A 23,101-nucleotide genomic window follows, 5' to 3' on the forward strand; every position below is an offset into this window, starting at 1 on the left:
ATCCTATGATGGTCTAAATGTTACAGAGGCTTTCCGACCCTGATGACAATAAAATTGTGGGGGAAACCCTGGATATTTTTTTATTTTTGCCTGAAAATGGTCAAATTTAAAGATATCGAATGATGGCACAAAATATCAGTTTCAATCCAAAAAGACAGATTTTGGCCTTGAGCGGCCCGTACCGGTGGACCCGTCCCAGGCTGCAGGAGCCTCCTCACAGTCGGCACTAATCTGTCCGTGCTGTTCCGTGTTTCAGAAGTAAAGAGCAGAGAAGAAGAAGTCGTAGTTCCCCCCTGTGTTCTCCCTCCTGTGGACGCTGCACCTCCCCCCGCCAGCCTCAACACCGACCAACACCACCTGTCTGCTGAACACCAGGTCAGACGCCCCAATCTGATCTCTCTGCTCCTGGAGGATCTGTGTTTCAGCCCTGTGTTGACAGCTGGGGGGGTGAAACCCCCCCACACCACAGCCAGATAAATAATAAATATATACTAGAATTTATAACCTCCTCCTCTCCTCTCCTCTCCTCTCCTCTCCTCTCCTCTCCTCCTCTCCTTGTCTCCTCCTCTCCTCTCCTCTCCTCTCCTTGTCTCCTCCTCTCCTCTCCTCTCTCCTCTCCCCTCCTCTCCCTGTCTCCTCCTCTCCTCTCCTCTCCTCTCCTCTCCTCTCCCCTTTCCTCTCCTCTCCTGTCCTTGTCTCCTCCTCTCCTCTCCTCTCCTCTCCTCTCCTCTCCTCTCCTCTCCTCTCCTCTCCTCTCCTCTCCTCTCCCCTTTCCTCTCCTCTCCTCTCCTCTCCCCTTTCCTCTCCTCTCCTGTCCTTGTCTCCTCCTCTCCTCTCCTCCTCCTCTCCTCTCCTCTCCTCTCCCCTTTCCTCTCCTCTCCTCTCCTCTCCTCTCCTCTCCCCTTTCCTCTCCTCTCCTCTCCTCTCCCCTTTCCTCTCCTCTCCTCTCCTCTCCCCTTTCCTCTCCTCTCCTGTCCTTGTCTCCTCCTCTCCTCCTCCTCTCCTCTCCTCTCCTCCATGGTGGGACACACAAACTGCTCTCCAGTTATAGTAGTGGGATAAATGAATGAATCAGAGTGAATGCATCTGTATTGATCCTGTGGGGAAACTGGGTCACTGCAGCAGCAGAGAGTAACATGCAGATAAGAGTCAGACTGATGGTGAGAATATGAATGTTGTTGTGATGATGCTGCTGTCTGCTGTCTGTCTGCAGGTCCAGCAGCCTGCTGTCTGTCTGCAGGTCCAGCAGCCTGCTGTCTGTCTGCAGGTCCAGCAGCCTGCTGTCTGTCTGCAGGTCCAGCAGCCTGCTGTCTGTCTGTCTACACACACATCCAGTCTCCAACACACACACAGTGGAGCTGCTGCTGCTACTGTTACCACTACTACTACTACTATTACCTGGTCAGTATCTGCCAACAGTACTACTACTACTGCTAATACTCAGTAATACTACTACTACTGCAACTGCTACTACTACTAATAGTAATACTACTTCTATTTCCCAGGCAGTATACTTGTGTGTGTGTATATATATGCTTTATTTAACCAGGTAAAAGTCTCATTGAGATTAAAATCTCTTTTTCAAGAGTGACCTGGCCAAGAGAGCAGCATAAACATTGTTACAACAATAGACACAAACAATACAAACAGACAAATACAACTGTCACACACTACAAACGAGAGAACACAGTATCCAGTTAATATGCAATACAAGGTCAAGGACAAAAATCCAGTTATGATGCATAAACAGGTACAATTTTCTAAAACAATTTCAGTGAAAATTTAGGAGCAATCACATTGAGTACTATTTTCTCCATCCTTTAAAATTGACTTAAATTCCCCCATAGTGATCAGCTCTGACAATTTCAGGTCCTTCTGTACATTATTCCAGGAAGAAGGGGCAGCGTGTTTAAAAGCTTTTTTGGCTAATTCTGTTCTAACTCTGGGGACCAACATCTGTAGAATATGGTGAGAGGACAGGCCATATTGATTTTGGTTTTTACACATGTAGGTACACAGATAAGGAGGAACCAGCCCAAGGAGAGATTTATATATAAAAGCCAACCGATGCCAAAGTCTGCGGACAGACAGAGACACTCAGCAGCAGAATACAGAGTACAGTGGTGTAGGAGATTGCCACAGCCAGTAATACACCGTAAAGCACAGTGGTTTACAGTATCCAACTTCTTTAGGCACTGGTCAGGTGCATTCATAAAGAGCAGATCACTGTAGTCCAGTAAAGGTAAAAGAAAAGTTGCTGAAATCAAGGAGGGAGAAACAGGATTTATTCCTAAAAGAGAAACTTAATCGTAGACCTCTTGCTGTTCTAACACTTGTAAGTCTAAATGGAGGCAGCTGTAATTCACCACGAGTCCAGCAGGGAGCGCTGCTGCTCCTTCCACATCTGTGGGAAAGAGCAGCATGAGGCAACTCATCACTGAACAATTTCTCTCTCTCTCTCTCCCCCCCCCCCCCCCCCCAGTACCTGTCCCTCCAGACCAGTTGAAACCAGTTGCTCCTCCTGCAGCGCCTCCTGCTGTCTGCTGCTCCCCTCCCGCCTCCTCCCCCTCTCCTCCAACAAAGACTTCATTACCCAGCTCTCCCAGCGCCTCGGCTCTGCCCTGAAGGAGCAGAAGAAGAACAAGGAGCAGAAGAAGAGCAAGGAGGAGGAGGAGGAGCAGAGGAGGAGTTCTCAGTCCAGAGAGGAAACCACTGAGGTGGGAAGTCCCAGGTAATTCAACCAGCAACCTTTTCTTACTGGTTTCTATGGTTCCCACAGCTTACTCCTCCTTGCTGTTCTGCTCCTATCAGTCTGACCCATCCTTGTTGTTCTGCTCCTATCAGTCTGACCCCTCCTGGTTGTTCTGCTCCTAGTCCAGGCTCCAGGGACGGCTACTTTGAGATGGGTCTGGATGACTCCATGGAGGAGGTGCTGGTCTCCTCCTCCACTCCGCTCCCTGCTGGTCCTCCAGAGGAGCCCGGCCACCAGGGGGAGGGGGAGGAGGAGGAGGGGGAGGAGGAGGAGGAGGAGGAGGAGGAGGGGGAGGAGGAGTTGCAGGTCAGAAGCGTTCTGTGGTGCTACTGTCTTCGGGTGGAGGAGGCTGTGGAGCAGAAGGAGGCGTGTCTGGTTCTGACGGACAGGCTGCTGGGCCTGTTGTACATATCACCTGACCTCAGCCGGACCAATCAGCACGCAGGTAAACACCCGGCCTAAACCTGTTAATTCACCTACATGATTGGACATGTTGAGATGAGATGAAACTTTAAAGACCCTGTGGGGAAAATGGGTCAGTTAACCAGCACATAGCTCTAGGATACAGTGAAGAAAAATAGAATATAAAGAAGAATAGAGAAGAATAGAGAAGAATAGAGAAGAATAGAGACAGTTGGGTGTTGAACTCAACAAACTGACCTTTCCAACATCAGTTAAAATGTATGACTGAGAAGTATGGGGGGGAATTTATTACAGAATGTATGGGGGTGTGTAAAACAATGACCATGACAACAAAAATTAAATATATTCTTTTTGAAATAAGTGGAAAAAATATTAGAATATCAAGATATATGCAATATATAACAGACATGTTATGCAGTAAAGTGTGTTCTGGTAGTTTTGGTGTGCTGACATGTTAAAGGATAAATTCACTGATTTAGTTCCTCTATATAACTCCTCTCCTCCTCCTTAGCTGTTGGACCCACAGACAGTATTGTCTGTAGCTGTTGGACCCACAGACAGTATTGTCTGTAGCTGTTGGACCCACAGACAGTATTGTCTCCAGTCAGCTGTCAGTTGAAGCTCCGCTGCCTCTTGCTGCACCAATGAGTCCAAACTGTTTGTCAGAATATTCCAGAAAAGTCGTTTGTGAAAACGATACAGAGAGCGACCGACGTATTTCTCTCCGCGGCCCGGAAAGCGGCGGCACCGACCGTTTCCCCTCGGCGGATCGTCTTCTACCGAACTCTACCGTTTACGATCCGGCCCGACCGTCCGGAACCGGATCGCTCCGCCGGGAACCGCCTTTCACCCCACAGCTCTGTGCTGCGGAGAGGAAAATAGTTCTGTGATTTCCTGGAACTGAGTCTGTTTCCTCTCTGCTGTGGGACACAAACAGCTTTTCTGGAATATTCTGACAAACAGTTTGGACTCATTGGTGCAGCAAGAGGCAGCGGAGCTTCAACTGACAGCTGACTGGAGACAATACTGTCTGTGGGTCCAACAACTACAGACAATACTGTCTGTGGGTCCAGCAGCTACAGACAATACTGTCTGTGGGTCCAGCAGCTACAGACAATACTGTCTGTGGGTCCAACAACTACAGACAATACTGTCTGTGGGTCCAGCAGCTACAGACAATACTGTCTGTGGGTCCAGCAGCTACAGACAATACTGTCTGTGGGTCCAACAACTACAGACAATACTGTCTGTGGGTCCAACAGCTACAGACAATACTGTCTGTGGGTCCAACAGCCACAGGGATGAAGACACAAAAGGTCAGACTCTGTCCTTTCATGACAGGGTCTGTGCTGTCTGGTGGCAGCAGAGATCCAGTTCAGCTGATCTGTTCTCTGGCTGTCAGACCAGGAGCAGAGTCCGGCCGTGGAGGAGGTGCTGTCCGGCCTGCGGCTCGACCTCCTGCTGCCGTACTCCCGCCTGCTGCTCCGCTCCCGGGACCGGCTGCCCGACTCCTGCCTGGCCCTGGGGCTCCGGGCCGCTCCGACCCGCTGGTTCCTCTTCTCCGACCCGCGGCGGCTCAGGCGGACCGGAGCGGAGCTGACGGTCCTGCTGCGGCCTCAGGTCAGACCGGTTCACCTCCCGCTCAGCCTCTACTGTGACGGGAAAGAGCTGACCGTGCACATTTACACTTGTGGACGCATTTCTGTAATATTTAGTTATTTTCCTCTGTAATATTTTCATCTGTGAGCTCTCAGCGTTTCAGCGCTGTGTTTCTGTCTGCTGCTGTGCATTAGAATAAGTGTTTGTAATATATTGAACTGCTGGTGGATTCTGGCGGGTTCTTCCTCCTTGTTGGGATGTGGAGAGAAAATCCTCCTGCAGCGACACTGAAGCTCTGGAGGTTTCAGGCTGCGGTCGACTTGAGAAGCGTGAAAAGCCTCAGTCTGCTGATCACAATCACAATCAGAATCAGAAATACTTTATTGATCCCCGAGGGGAAATTGGGTTACGTTGCAGTTGCTCATATTCTTGAAGAGAAATACATATAAGCATAGAGAAATTATAAGAAAATAAGAAATATGTAAAATATGTGCATCATACTACAATATATACAACAGTGTAAATAATTATTGCACAAAATTATTACCAGAATCAGTATTGCACAGTTTAAAATATAAATTATAAATTATGGGGTTATAAAGCTGCTGATGGGTGAAATAAGTCCAAGACCCCGGGCTGAAAAGCTTCTCTCTTGTTTTCCAGCCTGCAGAGCCTCAGACCGGACCGGAGCCTCGGACCAGACCGGAGCCTCAGACCGGACCGGAGCCTCGAACCGGACCAGAGCCTCAGACCGGACCGGAGCCTCGGACCGGACCGGAGCCTCAGACCGGACCGGAGTCTCAGATCGGACCGGAGCCGCCTCGCTCCCCTCAGCTCTTCCTCCGCTCGCTCCTCAACTCCTGGGAGCTGGAGGAGAGCCAGGGAGTCCAGGGAGGCTGCCCCGCCCACCTCCTCCTCCCCCCCTCCTCCTCCTCCTCCCCTGACCCCGCCCCCCACCCCCTCCTGGCTGACATCCTGTCCCGGGACGAGCCCAGCCTCCCCTCCCTCCTCTTCCTCACCCACAGACACCTCTGGGTGCTGAAGGTGGACTTCGCAGCGCTGGCCGACAGAGAGAGGAGCGGCGCTGAGCTTCATCCCTCCTCCTCCTCCTCCTCCTCCTCCTCCTCCAGGCTGGTTCGGGTGCCCCTGGGCTCGGTGGCGCTCCACCCCAGACAGACAGCTCCTCCTAGCCCCTGTCCCGACCCTGGACATCACCACAGGTGGGGAGAGAGGCTGTTTGTGTTCAGATTATCGATTGATTATTTGCATTTGATTGATTGAACGATGGAGTGAGCAGAGCTGAGCCAGCTTGAGTTCTAAATATCAATCCATATTCTGTTTTCTTTGGTTAGTTTTAGCTTAGTTGGATTTTTGTAGCTTGTTTTTGTCGTGTTTAGTTTGGTCGCCAACAGACACACACTCTCTGATATGAAATTTTATATTCAGCTTCTCAAATTTGTACGATTTCATGTCACATTTTTAGAAAAACTCCTGCTAAAAGACTGGAAGCCGTGTCAAAGAGTATCTGGGTTTGGCCTCTGTTACGCTGGCTAAACATGAGTATAAATTTAGTTAATTTAGTTTTATTTTGTTAAATTTGAACTTAAGTTTAGTATGATTCAGCTTAACCTTTGTTTTGGTTAATTTGCTTTAATTTAATTATTCCTGTTTCTTAAATTTTTACTTTTAATTATTATATATTGATTGATTTTCTTTTATTTTCGTGTCATGCACACAAAGTGCCCAACCCTCATGGGTTTACAAGACACCAAAGTTACAGTTGCAGTGGTCACACATTTCATTTCATTACAAAATTACAGATTATTATACAGCTCGGTCTTAAACAAAATATTCTGCCTTCTCTCCCAAGCTTGGCAAATACAATTTTTCATAATCATCCAGCCCAAAGAAATCAACACAGAGGACATTTTACTAAAAAGTAAATCCCTTACGTCCTCGTAGACAGGACAGTAAAACAGGAAATGAACCTCATTCTTAATTTCACCTAACACAACAAACAGAGTCTGTCCTCTGGAGTGGCTTTACCCTGCCGGCCTCTGGGCTAACAGTAATGTTCCTGAACCTAACTGTGCACATAGGGATCTTTGTCTTTGGTTTAAATTATACTTCACAGTGTAGCTACTCTTTATGAGACAATAAGTTCATAATTTTTGTTTATACCATATATCAACAGACCATTTTTCTTTATACATGAGAAACATTTTACTCCTAATCTCCTGAATATCACAAAGTAACCTGTTCGTTCAAATAAAATAAGGATTTCAACTCATTGGCCCAGGGATATATAATACTTATATACTACCTGTTAGAGACAACCATTTCATGAATGTCTTTCTTATTTTATAATGTTGTGTTGTGTTTATGTGACCTTATAATGAAACTGATTGTGATTAGTTGTAGTATACTGTATATTTAGCACATATTTCCCTTCATGTGACTGTGTGTGCTGTGGTAGGCGGAGCCATGTGGCGGAGCTGCTGCTGGGCGGCCGCCGCCTGCTGCTGCTGTTCCCTCTGTCCCGGGACAGGAGCTCCTTCCTGGGGGAGCTGAGGCAGCGGAGAGCCTGTCTGGAGGGGCCGAGGAGCCTGGCTCTGCCCCGGCCCGGCCCGGCCCGGCCCGCCCCGGGACAGCACGCGCCGGGTGAGGACCCGACACGCTTCATACACACACTCTGTCCGGGTTTAGACACCGAACAGCTCGGTCCTGGTGGTGTGGGTCTGTCTGACCCCTCCTGCTGTTCTACTCCTGATATTATGATCCTGCTTGACCTCTCCTTGTTTTTCTGTTCCTAGGTCAGTACCGATCCAGAGAGCAGTGCTGTTGTACCAGTACCAGTACCAGTACTAATACCAGTTCCAGTACCAGCACCAGTACTAATACCAGTTCCAGTACCAGCCACAGGACAACGCAGAGCTCCAGCAGGTAGACTGGGCCTCTGAAGCGCCTCTTCCTGTGTGTAAAAGTAGAACTATTAAGGTTAAGATTGAACTTTATTGTTTTCATGGAAATTTGTTTTGTGACCAGCAGCAGAACAACATACATCACACCAAACAGATAAGATCACAAAACTAAAAACAACATCCAAAAACAAGTTATTTGTTTACTTGTGGCTCCTCCCTCCTCTCCTCCTCTCTCCCCCCCATCCTCCCATCCTCCCATCCTCCCTCCTCCTCCTCCTCCTCCTCCTCCTCAGCTGCGCCTCCTCCCTGCTCCAGGTGGAGGAGAACCAGCCGTCTCCCCACCTCTCCCCCGGTCTCTCCCCAGGACTGAAGCTCCTGGCTGGGCTTGGAGGACAGCAGCTCCTGGCCTACTTCCACAGATACATTGCACTGGTAGGACACACACACACACACACACACACACACACACACACACACACACACACACACGACTATACATGACATGATGGTCCTGATAGGTGACACCCACAGTGAAATGAAGAGACTTAAATTTTTATATCTGTTCCAAGATGTCACTCCATGAGCAGTCTGTATATTATTTTAAGAACGCTATGTAATATTTTCCATAAATGCCACCTGTAATGCCTACATTAAAATAAAAATAAGTAACTTGAATGTATGGGTGGTCAGAGCAGTGAGTGTGGGTGGCAGTAATGCATCTTTTAAATTCTTTATCAGCCGCCGTTAAACAAAACTGAAGAAGAAGAAGAAGAAGAGCAGTGAGTGTGCAGTCGGGAGTGTTCGGCTGGTCGACTCCTCCTGACTGCACTCGGCTACTCTGGTCTGTCTTCCAGGCAGCAGGAAGTCACTCTGTCTCTCTCCCTGTCTGTCAGTCAGAGCTGGAGGAGGTGAGACAGGTCCTGTGGCTGTCTGTGGTTCTCTACAAATCCCCCGAGGCCGAGCTCACTTCCTGTCTGCTGCTCTCCACCGACGCCATCTACTTCCTGTTGGAAGACTCCGCCTCCTCGCTCGGCCATCACTCACGTAAGACGAAGCGACGTGATTGGTTCAGTCAGAGCGGCCAAAGATTATTAAATTAACCACATACAGTAGTAGTACTTATTGTAGTACTACTACTGCTACTACTACTACTACTGCTACTACTACTACTGCTACTACTACTGCTACTACTACTACTGCTACCATCACTAGTAAAAGTCTCAGTTGTAAAATCAGTTGAAACCAGACTCTATTAAATTCAATATTTTGTCTCTCTCTCTCTCTCTCTGTCTCTCTCTCTTTATCCCCCTCTCTCTCTCTCTCAGTGTGGGATATAACTGACTGCAGGGATCCAGAAGTGTGTCTGTGCTGCTGTCTGTCCATCAGACTGTCTGAGCTGCTGTCAGTCAACGTTGGACTGTTCGACCAGTACTTCCGGGTCGTAGGTCAGCGGTCGTAGTTCCTGTTGTAGTTCACAGGTTCTGGGTCTGCAGAGTCTAGATGCACTGCACTCCTGGTGCTGCACGATGTCACCCTTTAAGATACAGTAGAACATTAAATTTAAAAAAAAGTTTTTATTTTGTTAAATTAAATATCTCTCTCTGTCTCTCTCTCTCTGTCTCTCTCTTTCTCTCTGTCTCGCTCTCTCTCTGTCTCTCTCTCTCTCCCTCTCTCTCTTTCTGTCTCTCTCTCTGTCTCTCTCCCTCTCTCTCTCTCTGTCTCTCTGTGTCTCTCTGTGTCTCTCTCTGTCTCTCTCCCTCTCTCTCTCTCTGTCTCTCTGTGTCTCTCTGTGTCTCTCTCTGTCTCTCTCTCTCTCTCTCTCTCTCTCTCTCTCTCTCTCTCTGTCTCTCTCTCTCTCTCTCCCTCTCTCTCTTTCTGTCTCTCTCTCTGTCTCTCTCCCTCTCTCTCTCTCTGTCTCTCTGTGTCTCTCTGTGTCTCTCTCTGTCTCTCCCTCTCTCTCTCTCTGTCTCTCTGTGTCTCTCTGTGTCTCTCTCTGTCTCTCTCTCTCTCTCTCTCTCTCTCTCTCTCTCTCTCTCTCTCTCTCTCTCTCTGTCTCTCTCTTTCTCTCTGTCTCTCTCTCTCTCTGTCTCTCTCTCTCTCTCTCTCTCTGTCTCTCTCTCTCTCTCTCTCTCTCTCTCTCTCTCTCTCTCTCTCTCCAGGTGGCTCAGCTGATCAGATCGTGTGCTGCCTCAGCAGAGACAGTTATGGGACGGGGGTTTTCCTGCAGGAGTTGATGTCGGCTCTCAGTCTGCAGCAGCAGCTTCCGGCCCCGGAGCCGTCGGAGCAGGACTTCTACTCCCAGTTCACCGGCACACACACCGGTACGGAGGAGGGGGGTTCTTACAAAGTCTGATTCGGTTTTCAGGTTTACAACGTAGGTGACCGACTCACTTCCATGATAGTTATAATGGAGAGTACAGACGGTGCCTGAGGCGGGGCGGGCCGCAGGGTCGCCAGCCGTCCCGGGAACGCCGCTCCCCCGTGTTTCCCGGGACGTCTCCTGGTGCCGGAGCCGTGACCGGCAGGGTAGGAATTTCACGGGGGCCGTCGTCGGCCTTCGCTCTGGCCGTGATGCCCGTTCGCCCCTACGGCCCCCGTGGCATTTGTGCCCTGCTACTGTCAGAGTCAGAGGAACAGAATGGTTTAAGGCTCATTGGTGTCAGTACTTGGATACAGCCACCAGATGGCAACGAAGAGCCAGAGCTCCACCATAGAGCTCCGGTCTGTCTGGACTGACCTTACAACTTACAACTTACAACTTACGGTAGAAACGTCAGTAACTAAAATCTGCTGTTTTTGGCGAAAATAACATATGCCTTGGTGAAATATTTTGGCAAGAACATAGATTTTTGTCAGTGTGACTGTAAAATGTGAAGTTTGACTGCTAATTTTCCCTGGAAATGGCGGTCGTATCGTTCAGGGTCATTGGAAAGCTCGGAATTTCTAGTTTCCAGCATGTTATTGTAGACTGACTTCATAATAAGACGGAGTTTGGACGACATACAATTGTTTTACGGATTCTGAAAGCTGAAGACCCCACGTTTTCAAATCAGTATAACATTCATATCTTCTATAAATAGACCATCTTCCATCGCGATTTTTCGTAACTACGCCACGGGGGTGGAGGCTTAACAGGTTATTTATAGGCTCCAAATCCTCTTATTTCACTCAATGGCCTTTGTGCCCTACAAAATTTTGTGACACCGAAGGCCAAATGGCCTTGACCCTAAAATGACTAAATTCCAAGCCTGGTGACCGGGACGCCTCCTGGTGCCGGCGGGACGTCTCTGCCACCCTGCGGCCTCAGGACGTCTCAGTCAGCTCCCCACCTTTGATCCTAACTTCTGAGCCGAAGCCAGAAGCTCGCTTCATCCGCCTCTTGGCCCAGCTCCTCGATGGTCTTCCCCAGCCCCGGGTCCCTGAGCCGGACCTGAGGCGTCCTTCCTCCACCGGGTCCCTGATGGACTTCCACCCAGCGTCCCGGCTCTCCGCCTGCTCCTTCTCCTCTCGTAGGAGGCCTCCATCCCTTCCTCCCATGGGATGTTTTCTCGAAAACAAAGAAAATGAACTTATCAGAGGAAAAACGGCGTAAATAAAATGTCTGAATATGCTGTTTGTCCTCAGTGGGCTTCCTGTCTGTCCTGACCGGTCCTGCTGCGTCTCCCCCTGCAGGTAAGATGCAGAACTACGAGCTGCTGCACAGCGGCAGGGTGAAGTTTATTTACCCCAGTGAGGAGGAGATGGGAGACTTGACCTTCATCGTGGCAGAGAGGAAGACTCCGGCCGGCGCCGCCTCCTCGTCTTCACGCTCCTTCAACATCCTGCTGTACCTGCTCGTCTTCCAGGTGCTCCTGTCCACTTCCTGTCTGACCTCATGTTGTTGTTTGCTTTTATGATTCTTACCTTGCTTTTATTTTACCAGACTTTGATTTTATTACTTTGCTGCTGCTTTTGTTTTTTTACTTCTTTGAAAAGCGATTTGTAACTGTGTTATGAAAAGTGCAAAATAAAGAATATTATTCTTTCTTCCGGCCCTCTGTTACCCTGCTTTCCTCCTTCCTTCCTTCCTTCCTTCCTTCTTTCCTTCCTTCTTTCCTTCCGTCCAGGTCCAGGTCTCCAGCAGTCTGACCAGCCCAGGCTCCGCCCTCTCAGGCCCCGCCCCTCTTTCTGGCCCCGCCCCTTCCCCGGTGCTGCAGCCCAGGACTCTGATCCTGACCAGCACCGATGTGTTCCTATTGGACGAGGACTACGTCAGTTATCCACTGCCGGACTTCGCCAAGGAACCTCCCTCCAGGTGAGGAGACAGGAAGTCCCGCCCCTCAACCAAGTCACATGACTAATGCTGCTTTCATCTCACATGGGAAAGACGGGGCACTTTTAACTAAAAAGATTCTATATAGTACCAAAAAGTTATCATCCAGCTTCTGTAATGTGATGTATTTCCTGTTGAAACAGGATGTGGGGGCGGGGCTTAACGCAGGAAGGGATCAGTCAGAAGTGTCAACCAATGGGAGATCAGTCAGGGAGAGAAAGGCAGTTTGATTGGATGGGAGGGGCGGAGGGGCGGGACTGTTGGTTGGAGTTTTTTATTTCCGCCTCCTGGTGCAGCGTGATGTCATCATTAAAGATACACTAGAAAATATCTATTTTTTTTATTGTTAAATAAATTAAATATGGAAAAATGTTAAATAATAATAATTAATACCTAAATAAATAATACATGATGAATATATAATAATAAATAAATAAATAATAATACATAATAATAAACAATAAATGTTAAATAATAAAAAATGTTAAATATGTTGAATTAAATATATTATATGATAAGATAAGATGGCACTTTATTGATCCTCTTGGGGAAATAACATGAAAAATTAGCTAACTAGGCGAAAAAAAATATTTTCGAGTCGAAGCAGGAAAGAACCGATTCTTCTGTCCAGAGACGAGACAGACAGACAGGAAGCAGAGAGACGTCAGAGGGGAGACTGGGGGAAAGAGGAGAGACAAGCAGAGAGATCAGAAAGAGACAGAGACAGACAGCAGGGACAGAGACAGACAGCAGGGACAGAGACAGACAGCAGGGACAGAGACAGCAGGGACAGAGACAGACAGCAGGGACAGAGACAGACAGCAGGGACAGAGACAGACAGCAGGGACAGAGACAGCAGGGACAGAGACAGACAGCAGGGACAGAGACAGACAGCAGGGACAGAGACAGACAGCAGGGACAGAGACAGCAGGGACAGAGACAGACAGCAGGGACAGAGACAGACAGCAGGGACAGAGACAGACAGCAGGGACAGAGACAGCAGGGACAGAGACAGCAGGGACAGAGACAGACAGCAGGGACAGAGACAGCAGGGACAGAGACAGCAGGGACAGAGACAGCAAGGACAGAGACAGCAGGGACAGAGACAGCAGGGACAGAGACCGACAGCAGGGACAGAGACAGACAGCAGGGACAGAGACAGACAGCAGGGACAGAGACAGCAGGGACAGAGACCGACAGCAGGGACAGAGACAGACAGCAGGGACAGAGACAGCAGGGACAGAGACAGCAGGGACAGAGACAGCAGGGACAGAGACAGACAGCAGGGACAGAGACAGACAGCAGGGACAGAGACAGACAGCAGGGACAGAGACCGACAGCAAGGACAGAGACTGACAGCAAGGACAGAGACAGACAGCAGGGACAGAGACAGACAGCAGGGACAGAGACAGACAGCAGGGACAGAGACAGCAGGGACAGAGACAGACAGCAGGGACAGAGACAGACAGCAGGGACAGAGACAGACAGCAGGGACAGAGACTGACAGCAGGGACAGAGACAGCAGGGACAGAGACAGACAGCAGGGACAGAGACTGACAGCAGGGACAGAGACAGACGACAGAGACAGACAGCAGGGACAGAGACAGCAGGGACAGAGACTGACAGCAGGGACAGAGACTGACAGCAGGGACAGAGACAGCAGGGACAACACCGCTGGATACAAACTGCGTTCAGGACCTTGAAAACATGTCATCATGATACATTTGATGTTTACCAGTTTTGGTCATGAAATATCAAGCTGGAACAATGATGTGAATCATGTTTTTAGAGACGTTGAATGTTTAGGGTCAAATTGACCCCAAACATAATAGGAGGATTAAATCTGTGTGACTTAACTTAAGTTTAGTATGATTCATCTTGGCTCGTGTCTCTTCCTCCGTGATAAAACCCCAAATCAGTGATTCTGTGATCTGTTGCTCCGGTAGAGCAGACTGGAGAATTGTGTTTTTTTTCTCTCTCCATTCACTGCCATTGTCTGGAGGAACAGTCTGAAAATCACTTCGAGCACATAAAGGATTTGACGATGTCCAATCATCAAAACCATTTGATGAAGGATCGGCAAAACTGGACAGACGGTGAAATAAGAGAAGCTGCCAACAGAGGAATTTAACAGTATTGTCAGTATTGTGTGAATGGAGGCGTTATGGTAAAAAAGCAGAAAGGCAAGTCTTGTCTTAAAGCTCCATATTCTCCACTGTCCAGAGTTTTATCTTGTGTCTTGAGGTCCATTCAAAGCTCTGTGTGTGTGTGTGTGTGTGTGTGTGTGTGTGTGTGTGTGTGTGTGTGTGTGTGTGTGTGTGTGTGTGGATTGCAGTTATATCTGCAGGCAGAGCGGTTAATCCACGGATCGGACGGGTCGGGTCATAAAAAATGAACATTCTGATTAATAGCGGATGGGTGAAATAATAGATCATTAATGAGGAAAATATTGTTTATTTATTTAAAACCAGCCTACTTCAGTGTAATATATTACCATATCATCACGCTTACATATATCCCACTGAGAAATAATGGTAATGTGTGATCGGGTGCGCATAAAAAGAAAATCTTTTTTGAGTTCATTAAATACCTGCAGCGATCCCACCGCAGCAGAAACGATAAGTGCATCTCCCCATTAAGAGAGACGCTGTGTCGACACTAATAACAATTATTTCTATTATACAAGAGAGAAACGGGACCACGGCATAAATATGAAACTGTATTGCAAAGGCACAGTTCACCATGGAAATGTTTAATTACTGAAAGCAGCCTCTCTAATCTTTAAAGTAAATCGTTAAAGAAAACACTCATACAGCAATACAGTGAACACACAATAAAGAAATCGTAGAAAATAATTTGTTCGGGTGGGTGGAGGTGGATTAATGCGTCCATGTGGATCCGGATGGCGTCAGAGCTGCTCTGCGCATCACTAGTGTGTGATGTCATGAACCAAAAACTCTCTCAATCCATTTCTCCACGTTCATCTTCCAGCATCTCTCTGAGCCTTACCGAGAACAGGCCGTTTCTGTCTCCGTGTCTTTAAGGCTCATGAATATTAACGACCCTCCGTTCCGATCGGCTAACCGTTTCCAGAGTGAAACGTGAGACGCCGCGGCCCGGCGGCTACAGGTAGGGAAAACTCTCCGGTAATAAACGACGACAACCGCTCAACCGCTTTGAAAAAAACACTTTGTTAGTCTGTTATTTCTTACAAAAATGATAATGAGCGAACCTTTGTGACGCCACAAAGTTACGGAAGTCCAAACGGCTCGTTTAGAGGCTCGCTGCACTAATATGGATTGTGTGGATTTAGTTTTGATACTTTCACCATGTTTAGATAGACCATCCAACTCCTTTATCACCACAGAGGAAGAGGAGTCCTGCTTTACAACATGTGGAGCTTTAATAACATAAACTACTTTTACCAGAAAAATGAAAACGGCAATTTTCCAGGTTTCATGTGTGAAAGAGGCTTTGGAGTCTGACAGATTCAGAGCAGCTGAGAACAGTCTGGTTGTGGTTCAGAGTTCAGGATCCTTCAAGTGCTGAAGGTTTTTTAAAAATTTAACTTTTCTAGTACTGGGAGACCTGGAAATCTGCCTGTTATGTGGAGAAATGCTTAAAAAGACCCTGAAATAAATAAATCAAATGTTTGCAGTGTTTGACAGAATGCAAGTCAAAACAGAAAGGAAGAGCAGTGCATTCTGGGAAAGTGTTAAACCGGTCCGGCTCACGGAAATGTTTCTTGCTTTTGTGTGGAGTTATGAACAGAAATATTCAGGGATGAAACGATACTTTTAAAACGTACCGCTGCCTGAACCTTTTTTGGTATCACTTTACAATAAGGATACATTAATGAATTACTTAATTAACGGTTAACTAATGTGTAATTTACTAATGTGTCCATGTTAACTAAGGTATTAATTTATACATTATTTAATAGTTTATAAAGATGACTATTAAATAATGTATAAATTAATACCTTAGTTAACATGAACACCAACATAAATGATTACCAGACACATTAGTTAACTGTTAATTAAGGGTTAGTTAATGGTTAATAAGCATTAACTAACCCTTAACTTAGTGACTCTTATTGTAAAGTGTTATCCCTTTTTTAATATAAAGGGCAAAAAACGACATTAAAGAACGCTTTTTATTGTAATGTCAAAGAAATTTAACGATATATTAATAAATAAATAATAAATAAAACCTAAGTCAACTACAATAATTTAACGGTAAATGTTGCAATACTAATAAATAACAGCAAAAGAAATACCGAATGCAAACTTTCAGACTTCTACTGAAACTAAAACTAAGTCTGCTGCTCTGGCAGAATATGACTCAACATTTTGTATTTATTGTGACATTCTAGTTATTAAAAGTTTTTTTTATTAGCTAAACCTATTTGTCCTTAATTACTTTTCACATGTTACATAATAAATAACTGACAGTTTGTATGAAGCGGACGTAATGAAGACTTCGGCTTCGGACCAAAAGTTGGAAGGTGAGTCTGAGGAGCAGCGGAGGGCGGAGGAGGTTCAATCAGCGGCTCGGGGACCTAAATTGGGTCCGGTAGGAGCCGGTCGTAAAGGAACCGGTGCCATAGTGGAACCGGGTTTCAGTGCCCAACCCTAGAAATAATGCTGGAAAAAGTAATTGAGAGTCCTTGAGTTTGATTTAATATCCTCCCCCCCTCCCCCCCCCCTCCCCCCCCTCAGGGAGCGGTACCAGCTGCGGGAGGCTCGGCGGATCCGGGACCTGGACCGGGTCCTGCTGGGGTACCAGACGTACCCGCAGGCTCTGACGCTGGTGTTCGACGACCTGCCGGGCCCCGACCTGCTCTGCCACCTCACCATGGACCACTTCACCGCCGCTGAGGCCCCGCCCAGAGGGGGCGGGGCCGGGGCCGGGGCCGGGGCCGGGGCGGAGGGCGAGGTCCAGTGGTGCATCTTCGTCCCCGGGGCCGACAGCAGGGAGCGGCTCATCTCCCTCCTCGCTCGCCAGTGGGAGGCGCTCTGCAGCCGGGAGCTTCCCGTCGAGCTCACCGGCTGATTGGACGACGGGCGGGACGAGGGGCGGGACGAGGGGCGGGACGAGGGGCGGGACGAGGGGCGGGACTCGTTCGGCGCTCGGTTGATGGACAGGCTGATTGGGGATGATCGGCTCAGCGCTGGATTGGCTGACAGATGACTGACAGGCTAATTCGACACTTGATTGGCTGTTTAAACCCACCGGCTCATTTCCTGCAGACTGGCGGGGGTTTGGCTCCGCCCACAACGCCATGTGGTGTCTCCAGTAGAATTAAACTGAGGGTTGATGGGACCTGTGACATCACATGGAGGCACTTACTGATTGGAGGATTTACTGACTGATTGGCTGACTTGAATTGACAGACAGACAGACAGACAGACAGACAGACAGACAGACAGGCAGACAGGCAGACAGGCAGGCAGGCAGACAGACAGACAGAGAGACAGACAGACAGACAGACAGACAGACAGACAGGTCTGTAGTTGGGCAGCAGGGGGCGCTGCAGACAGTCCACAGGAGTCTGAAATCTATTTATTTCTATTCTTTGGCTTCTTACATGCAGTAAAGCTTAACACACACACACACACACACACATACACACACACACACACACACAGCTGCTCTCTGACGTATGAAGCAGTATTATTGGACTGTTTGGATGTAGATGCTGTTTATTAATATTATATTAATATTATTATTATTGTTGCTTTTGGACAGAAGGATGGTTCTCCATCTTGAAGATAATTTTGTACTAATTCTGGAAATCCAGATGATATTTCCACCATGAACTATCAAACGTCATATCGGTATTATCCACGAGTATTATTTTTTATATTTTATTTGTGTTTTATGTTATTGTATTTTAAGTTTTTCATACAATATTATTGACCGATGGGAAGCCGACCGCAGTTGGACTCCGACCAATCACTGCGGTTGTTTACATGTTGTTGTGTTAAAGGGGAATGCCACTGGATTAAACAGTTGAAATGGAAGCTGTAGTAGTTTTATTTACAGTATTATTTTATTATTTCTGCGTTGGGAAAGAATTTGTGAACCAGTGAGGAAGCTGAAATTGTTTCATTTCCCTAAAATGAAAATTTCCCTTTTTAATGATGATTGTTGTTTTTTCAGTGTGGCGGTTTGTCTCGTCAGCAGACCGAACCGAACCGCAGCCGGTTCGCTGATGAAGCGTTTCCCGGGAAACCGAACTGGATTGGGTTTCTGAGTCGGCCGCCTCCTCGGTTTCCACGGTTTCCGCACCGTGACGAGCGGCTGTCAGCTGCAGCCCGGTGTTCAGCCTGAACCTCCATCCGGTTCCGCTCCTCCATCCAGCTGAGGTTTCCTCCTCGTTAGCCGTGTTCTGATTTTCCCCCAACCAATCACAGTGACCGACGTGTCTGAACCAATCACAGTGACCGACGTGTCTGAACCAATCACAGTGACCGACGTATCTGAACCAATCACAGTGACCGACGTATCTGAACCACTCACAGTGACCGACGTATCTGAACCAATCACAGTGACCGACGTATCTGAACCAATCACTAGTGACCGACGTGTCTGAACCAATCACAGTGACCGACGTGTCTGAACCAATCACAGTGACCGACGTGTCTGAACCAATCACAGTGACCGACGTGTCTGAACCAATCACAGTGACCGACGTGTCTGAACCAATCACAGTGACCGACGTATCTGAACCAATCACAGTGACCGACGTGTCTGAACCAATCACTAGTGACCGACGTGTCTGAACCAATCACAGTGACCGACGTGTCTGAACCAATCGCAGTGACCGACGTGTCTGAACCAATCACTAGTGACTGACGTGTCTGAACCAATCACAGTGACCGACGTGTCTGAACCAATCACTAGTGACCGACGTGTCTGAACCAATCACAGTGACCGACGTGTCTGAACCAATCACAGTGACCGACGTGTCTGAACCAATCACTAGTGACCGACGTGTCTGAACCAATCGCAGTGACCGACGTATCTGAACCAATCACTAGTGACCGACGTGTCTGAACCAATCACAGTGACCGACGTGTCTGAACCAATCACAGTGACCGACGTGTCTGAACCAATCACTAGTGACCGACGTATCTGAACCAATCACAGTGACCGACGTGTCTGAACCAATCACAGTGACCGACGTGTCTGAACCAATCACTAGTGACCGACGTGTCTGAACCAATCACTAGTGACCGACGTATCTGAACCAATCACAGTGACCGACGTGTCTGAACCAATCACTAGTGACCGACGTGTCTGAACCAATCACTAGTGACCGACGTGTCTGAACCAATCACTAGTGACCGACGTATCTGAACCAATCACTAGTGACCGACGTGTCTGAACCAATCGCAGTGACCGACGTATCTGAACCAATCACTAGTGACCGACGTATCTGAACCAATCACTAGTGACCGACGTGTCTGAACCAATCACTAGTGACCGACGTGTCTGAACCAATCGCAGTGACCGACGTATCTGAACCAATCACTAGTGACCGACGTGTCTGAACCAATCACAGTGACCGACGTGTCTGAACCAATCACAGTGACCGACGTGTCTGAACCAATCACTAGTGACCGACGTATCTGAACCAATCACAGTGACCGACGTGTCTGAACCAATCACTAGTGACCGACGTATCTGAACCAATCACAGTGACCGACGTGTCTGAACCAATCACTAGTGACCGACGTATCTGAACCAATCGCAGTGACTGATGTATCGGCCTCTCTGACATCATTTCAGTCACATGATTCTGGACGTATTTACTAACTTCACCAAGAATTTCAGACGTTTTTTGACAAAAAATATCGTCTTTGCAAAGACAATCTTGGTTAAGGAGGATTTCAACAAATCTATTCTGCTGAAACACCAATAAAACGAACGGTTCAAACTTTAGCCCCGCCCACAAAGGCTCTGATTGGTCGGGTTGACGAGGGAAACGCCAGACTCTGAATCGCTCCACAGAATCTGAAGAGCGGAGGAGCGAGACTCAGGATCTGAACCGGACCGCTTCGGTTCCTCAGCAGACTGAACTTTAGTGAAACCGAACTGAATTCAGTTTCAACACCATGATGAGCGACGCTGTGTCAAAATGTCCGCTGCACTGTGTTAACTTATTATTACAATTATTACAAAATACAGTCTGTCCTCTCCTCCTCCCTCTGAGCTGCAGCCACATGTAAACAGCTTAGCAATGCAGAAAATACACAGAGAAAAACAAAGAATAAAATACAAAAAAGGCCGATGTGACAGTCAAGTCTGGACTAGAGCAGCTTTCATATTTTAGTCAAATCTGGACTAGAGCAGCTTTCATATTTTAGTCAAATCTGGACTAGAGCAGCTTTCATATTTTATAGTCAAATCTGGACTAGAGCAGCTTTAATATTTTAGTCAAGTCTGGACTAGAGCAGCTTTAATATTTTAGTCAAATCTGGACTAGAGCAGCTTTAATATTTTAGTCAAGTCTGGACTAGAGCAGCTTTAATATTTTATAGTCAAATCTGGACTAGAGCAGCTTTTTTCTGTGAAATCAGCAGCCAACTCATTATTATTATTTATGTATTTTGTTTTGTTTATATGTTGTTAACTTATATGTTTTGTGCCTTTGGTCAAATTGACCCCAGAAATTTAAACCTACAAAAAATGATTGTGACTGAAAGTGTTTCCCAAGTTCACACTTCAGGACATCAGCAGGAAACACAGCAGTCCGTCCGCAATGAAAAAAACAATTAAACAATAAAAAGTCAATTAGACGCCAAAGTAGTCTTTCAAAGAGCTGACAGGACAGAAAATCTTCAGGTGAGATAAAACTCAAACAAGTGGTTTAGGTGTGTATGTGTGTGTGTGTGTGTGTGTGTGTGTGTGTGTGTGTGTGTGTGTGTCTTATGTCAGGGCCCTAAAGCATGGCAATGTTTTTTTAAAGACATATTGCATGGGAAATTTCCCTCAGTATCAGTCAAAACAAAGAGACAGAAAATATGGGTAAAACTTTTATATTTTCTCTGATTTTATAAGGATTTTGTGTTCGGGGTCAAAATGACCAAAACAAGAAGTGTGTTCAGGAGCGTGAAAACGTGTCGTCATGTTACATTTGATGTTTACCAGTTTTCCCCATGAAATTAGGAAAAGTCATGAAATATCAAGCTGGAAAAGTCATTATGTTTTAAAAGTTGAACGGGGTTAGCTTGACCCCGACGTGTGTTGAGTTATAACAGCGGCGTCCAGAGGAGACAGCGGACAGAAAAACCTCAAAAACATGATGAGAAGCCAGCGAGGCTCTGCCAGCGGCGCTGACTCAGCGGCTCAGCGGCGGCACCGCTTCCTGTCTGTCATCGGTTCAGCTCCGGCTTCCTGTCCACGGCTCCGACGGACAGAGATACCAGGAAGTGTGCGGTCAGCGGAATCGGCTACCCGACCTCTGATTGGCCCTCCGCGGGTTCCGGCAGGTCAGCTGACTAATAGGAAAGAATTCAGTTCCAGGCTTCGTTAGCGTGTGAAGACGTGAAGAGTCATCAGAACACCGAGTTCAGCCGATCAGCATCAGGCCGCACTGACGATCTCCGTCCACACTAACACGCCTGAAAACGCATATCACATGACCGTTGCGTGCCGGTGTAAACAGGAAGCAGATCGTCTACTCTGCGGTTGGTTGTTTAGTTGCAGAAAATACCACAGAGGAAGAACGGCGACGGTGAAAAGTACGACAGATTTCTTTGCTTGGACCGACGGCGAGGCGGAGCCGATACTGAACCTAACACATGAGGGTAATTAACCACTGGTAGTCAAGGCTGATGTCGTTTGTTTTCTTCCAGAAAAGGGTCAGGTGATAGGAGCGTGACGAATCAGGGAAGGACCCGTCGTGGCTGATGAGACCCAATCAGGAAGCGAACGTGGGCGTCTGCGTCATCGTTTTCAAAAGTCTCCGTTTTATGGGTCCAAAAACTCCGGAGTAGTGCGGACGCTAGGCGTTAACATAACAAAAGTTATGCTTTTTAAAATGAAAACCTATCAGTGTGGATGTGGCCTGAGACTGCATGAAGAGTCTGGATCCACCTGCTGTGGGTCCAGGAGCCTCCCAGCACCAAGAGGCACCGAGAGGCACCAAGAGGCACTGAGAGGCACCGAGAGGCACTGAGAGGCACTGAGAGGCACCGAGAGGCACCAAGGTCCTAGCGGGGAAATTCTAAGAAAATTCTTAGAATGACAAAGTTTTCTAAGAATTTCCTCTTAAAAGTGAGATGAAATCCTGGTAAAGATAAAAGCGTCTCGGCCCTTAGAGAGCTCCTGAGGTGAAAGCTGAGGTGAGGAGCAGAGAGGAGGCCTCTCAGGAGCCGAGGAGGTCCTTAAGGAGGAGAAACTGGCTGAAAGAGGAAGAGGAGGAGAAAAAGCGACAGTGAGTCAGTTAAACTCTACAGACTGAATCCTGCAGGATGTCTGTGCTTCATCTCATTAAGATGAACGGGAGTGTATCTATGTTCCCAAGGTCCTAAGTTCCCAAGGTCCTAAGTTCCCAAGGTCCTAAGTTCCCAAGGTCCTATGTTCCCAAGGTCCTATGTTCCCGGGGTCCTAAGTTCCCAGGGTCCTAAGTTCCCAAGGTCCTATGTTCCCGGGGTCCTAAGTTCCCAGGGTCCTATGTTCCCGGTGTCCTAAGTTCCCAAGGTCCTATGTTCCCAGGGTCCTATGTTCCCAGGGTCCTAAGTTCCCAGGGTCCTAGGTTCCCAAGGTCCTATGTTCCCGGGGTCCTATGTTCCCGGGGTCCTAAGTTCCCGGGGTCCTAAGTTCCCGGGGTCCTATGTTCCCGGGGTCCTATGTTCCCGAGGTCCTATGTTCCCGAGGTCCTATGTTCCCAGGGTCCTAGCTGGGGAACTTAGGACCCTGGGAACATAGGAATGACTCACATCTCCCACTCAACAGAGTAAGGCTATTACACTAGTAATGCTGTTATTATTATGACAGTTATCACAGTGTGAAGATATTAGGCAGCAGCAGCAGTGATGGTTCAGGTCTGCAGCAGCAGTGATGGTTCAGGTCTGCAGCAGC

General features: G+C 47.7%; 1 protein-coding gene across 5 annotated transcripts in view; it reads left to right on the forward strand.

Annotated features, from left to right (window-relative positions):
• nisch (nischarin) overlaps positions 1-17,062 on the forward strand; it is a 41,774-nt gene extending 24,712 nt beyond the window's left edge. The window contains exons 14-28 of one of the 5 annotated variants that reach the window (XM_071544882.1): positions 257-375; positions 1,214-1,401; positions 2,483-2,731; positions 2,845-3,197; positions 4,578-4,795; positions 5,438-5,994; positions 7,251-7,435; positions 7,588-7,717; positions 7,989-8,127; positions 8,589-8,739; positions 9,021-9,140; positions 9,855-10,016; positions 11,368-11,540; positions 11,802-11,989; positions 16,729-17,062. In XM_071544882.1, coding sequence (XP_071400983.1) covers positions 257-375; positions 1,214-1,401; positions 2,483-2,731; positions 2,845-3,197; positions 4,578-4,795; positions 5,438-5,994; positions 7,251-7,435; positions 7,588-7,717; positions 7,989-8,127; positions 8,589-8,739; positions 9,021-9,140; positions 9,855-10,016; positions 11,368-11,540; positions 11,802-11,989; positions 16,729-17,062 — 3,266 coding nt within the window. Of the gene's footprint in view, positions 1-256; positions 379-1,213; positions 1,402-2,482; positions 2,732-2,844; positions 3,198-4,577; positions 4,796-5,437; positions 5,995-7,250; positions 7,436-7,587; positions 7,718-7,988; positions 8,128-8,588; positions 8,740-9,020; positions 9,141-9,854; positions 10,017-11,367; positions 11,541-11,801; positions 11,990-16,728 lie in introns of those variants that run through there. The other 4 variants (XM_071544883.1, XM_071544884.1, XM_071544885.1 and 1 more) reach the window with 4 other exon arrangements.
• Positions 17,063-23,101: the final 6,039 nt, after the last annotated feature.

The sequence above is a fragment of the Centroberyx affinis genome, unplaced genomic scaffold (assembly GCF_046629955.1).
Source record: "Centroberyx affinis isolate AG114_WGS23_722 - 3 ecotype Tasmania unplaced genomic scaffold, CSIRO-AGI_Caff_v1 ptg004731l_1, whole genome shotgun sequence".
NCBI classification, from domain to species: Eukaryota; Metazoa; Chordata; class Actinopteri; order Beryciformes; family Berycidae; genus Centroberyx; species Centroberyx affinis.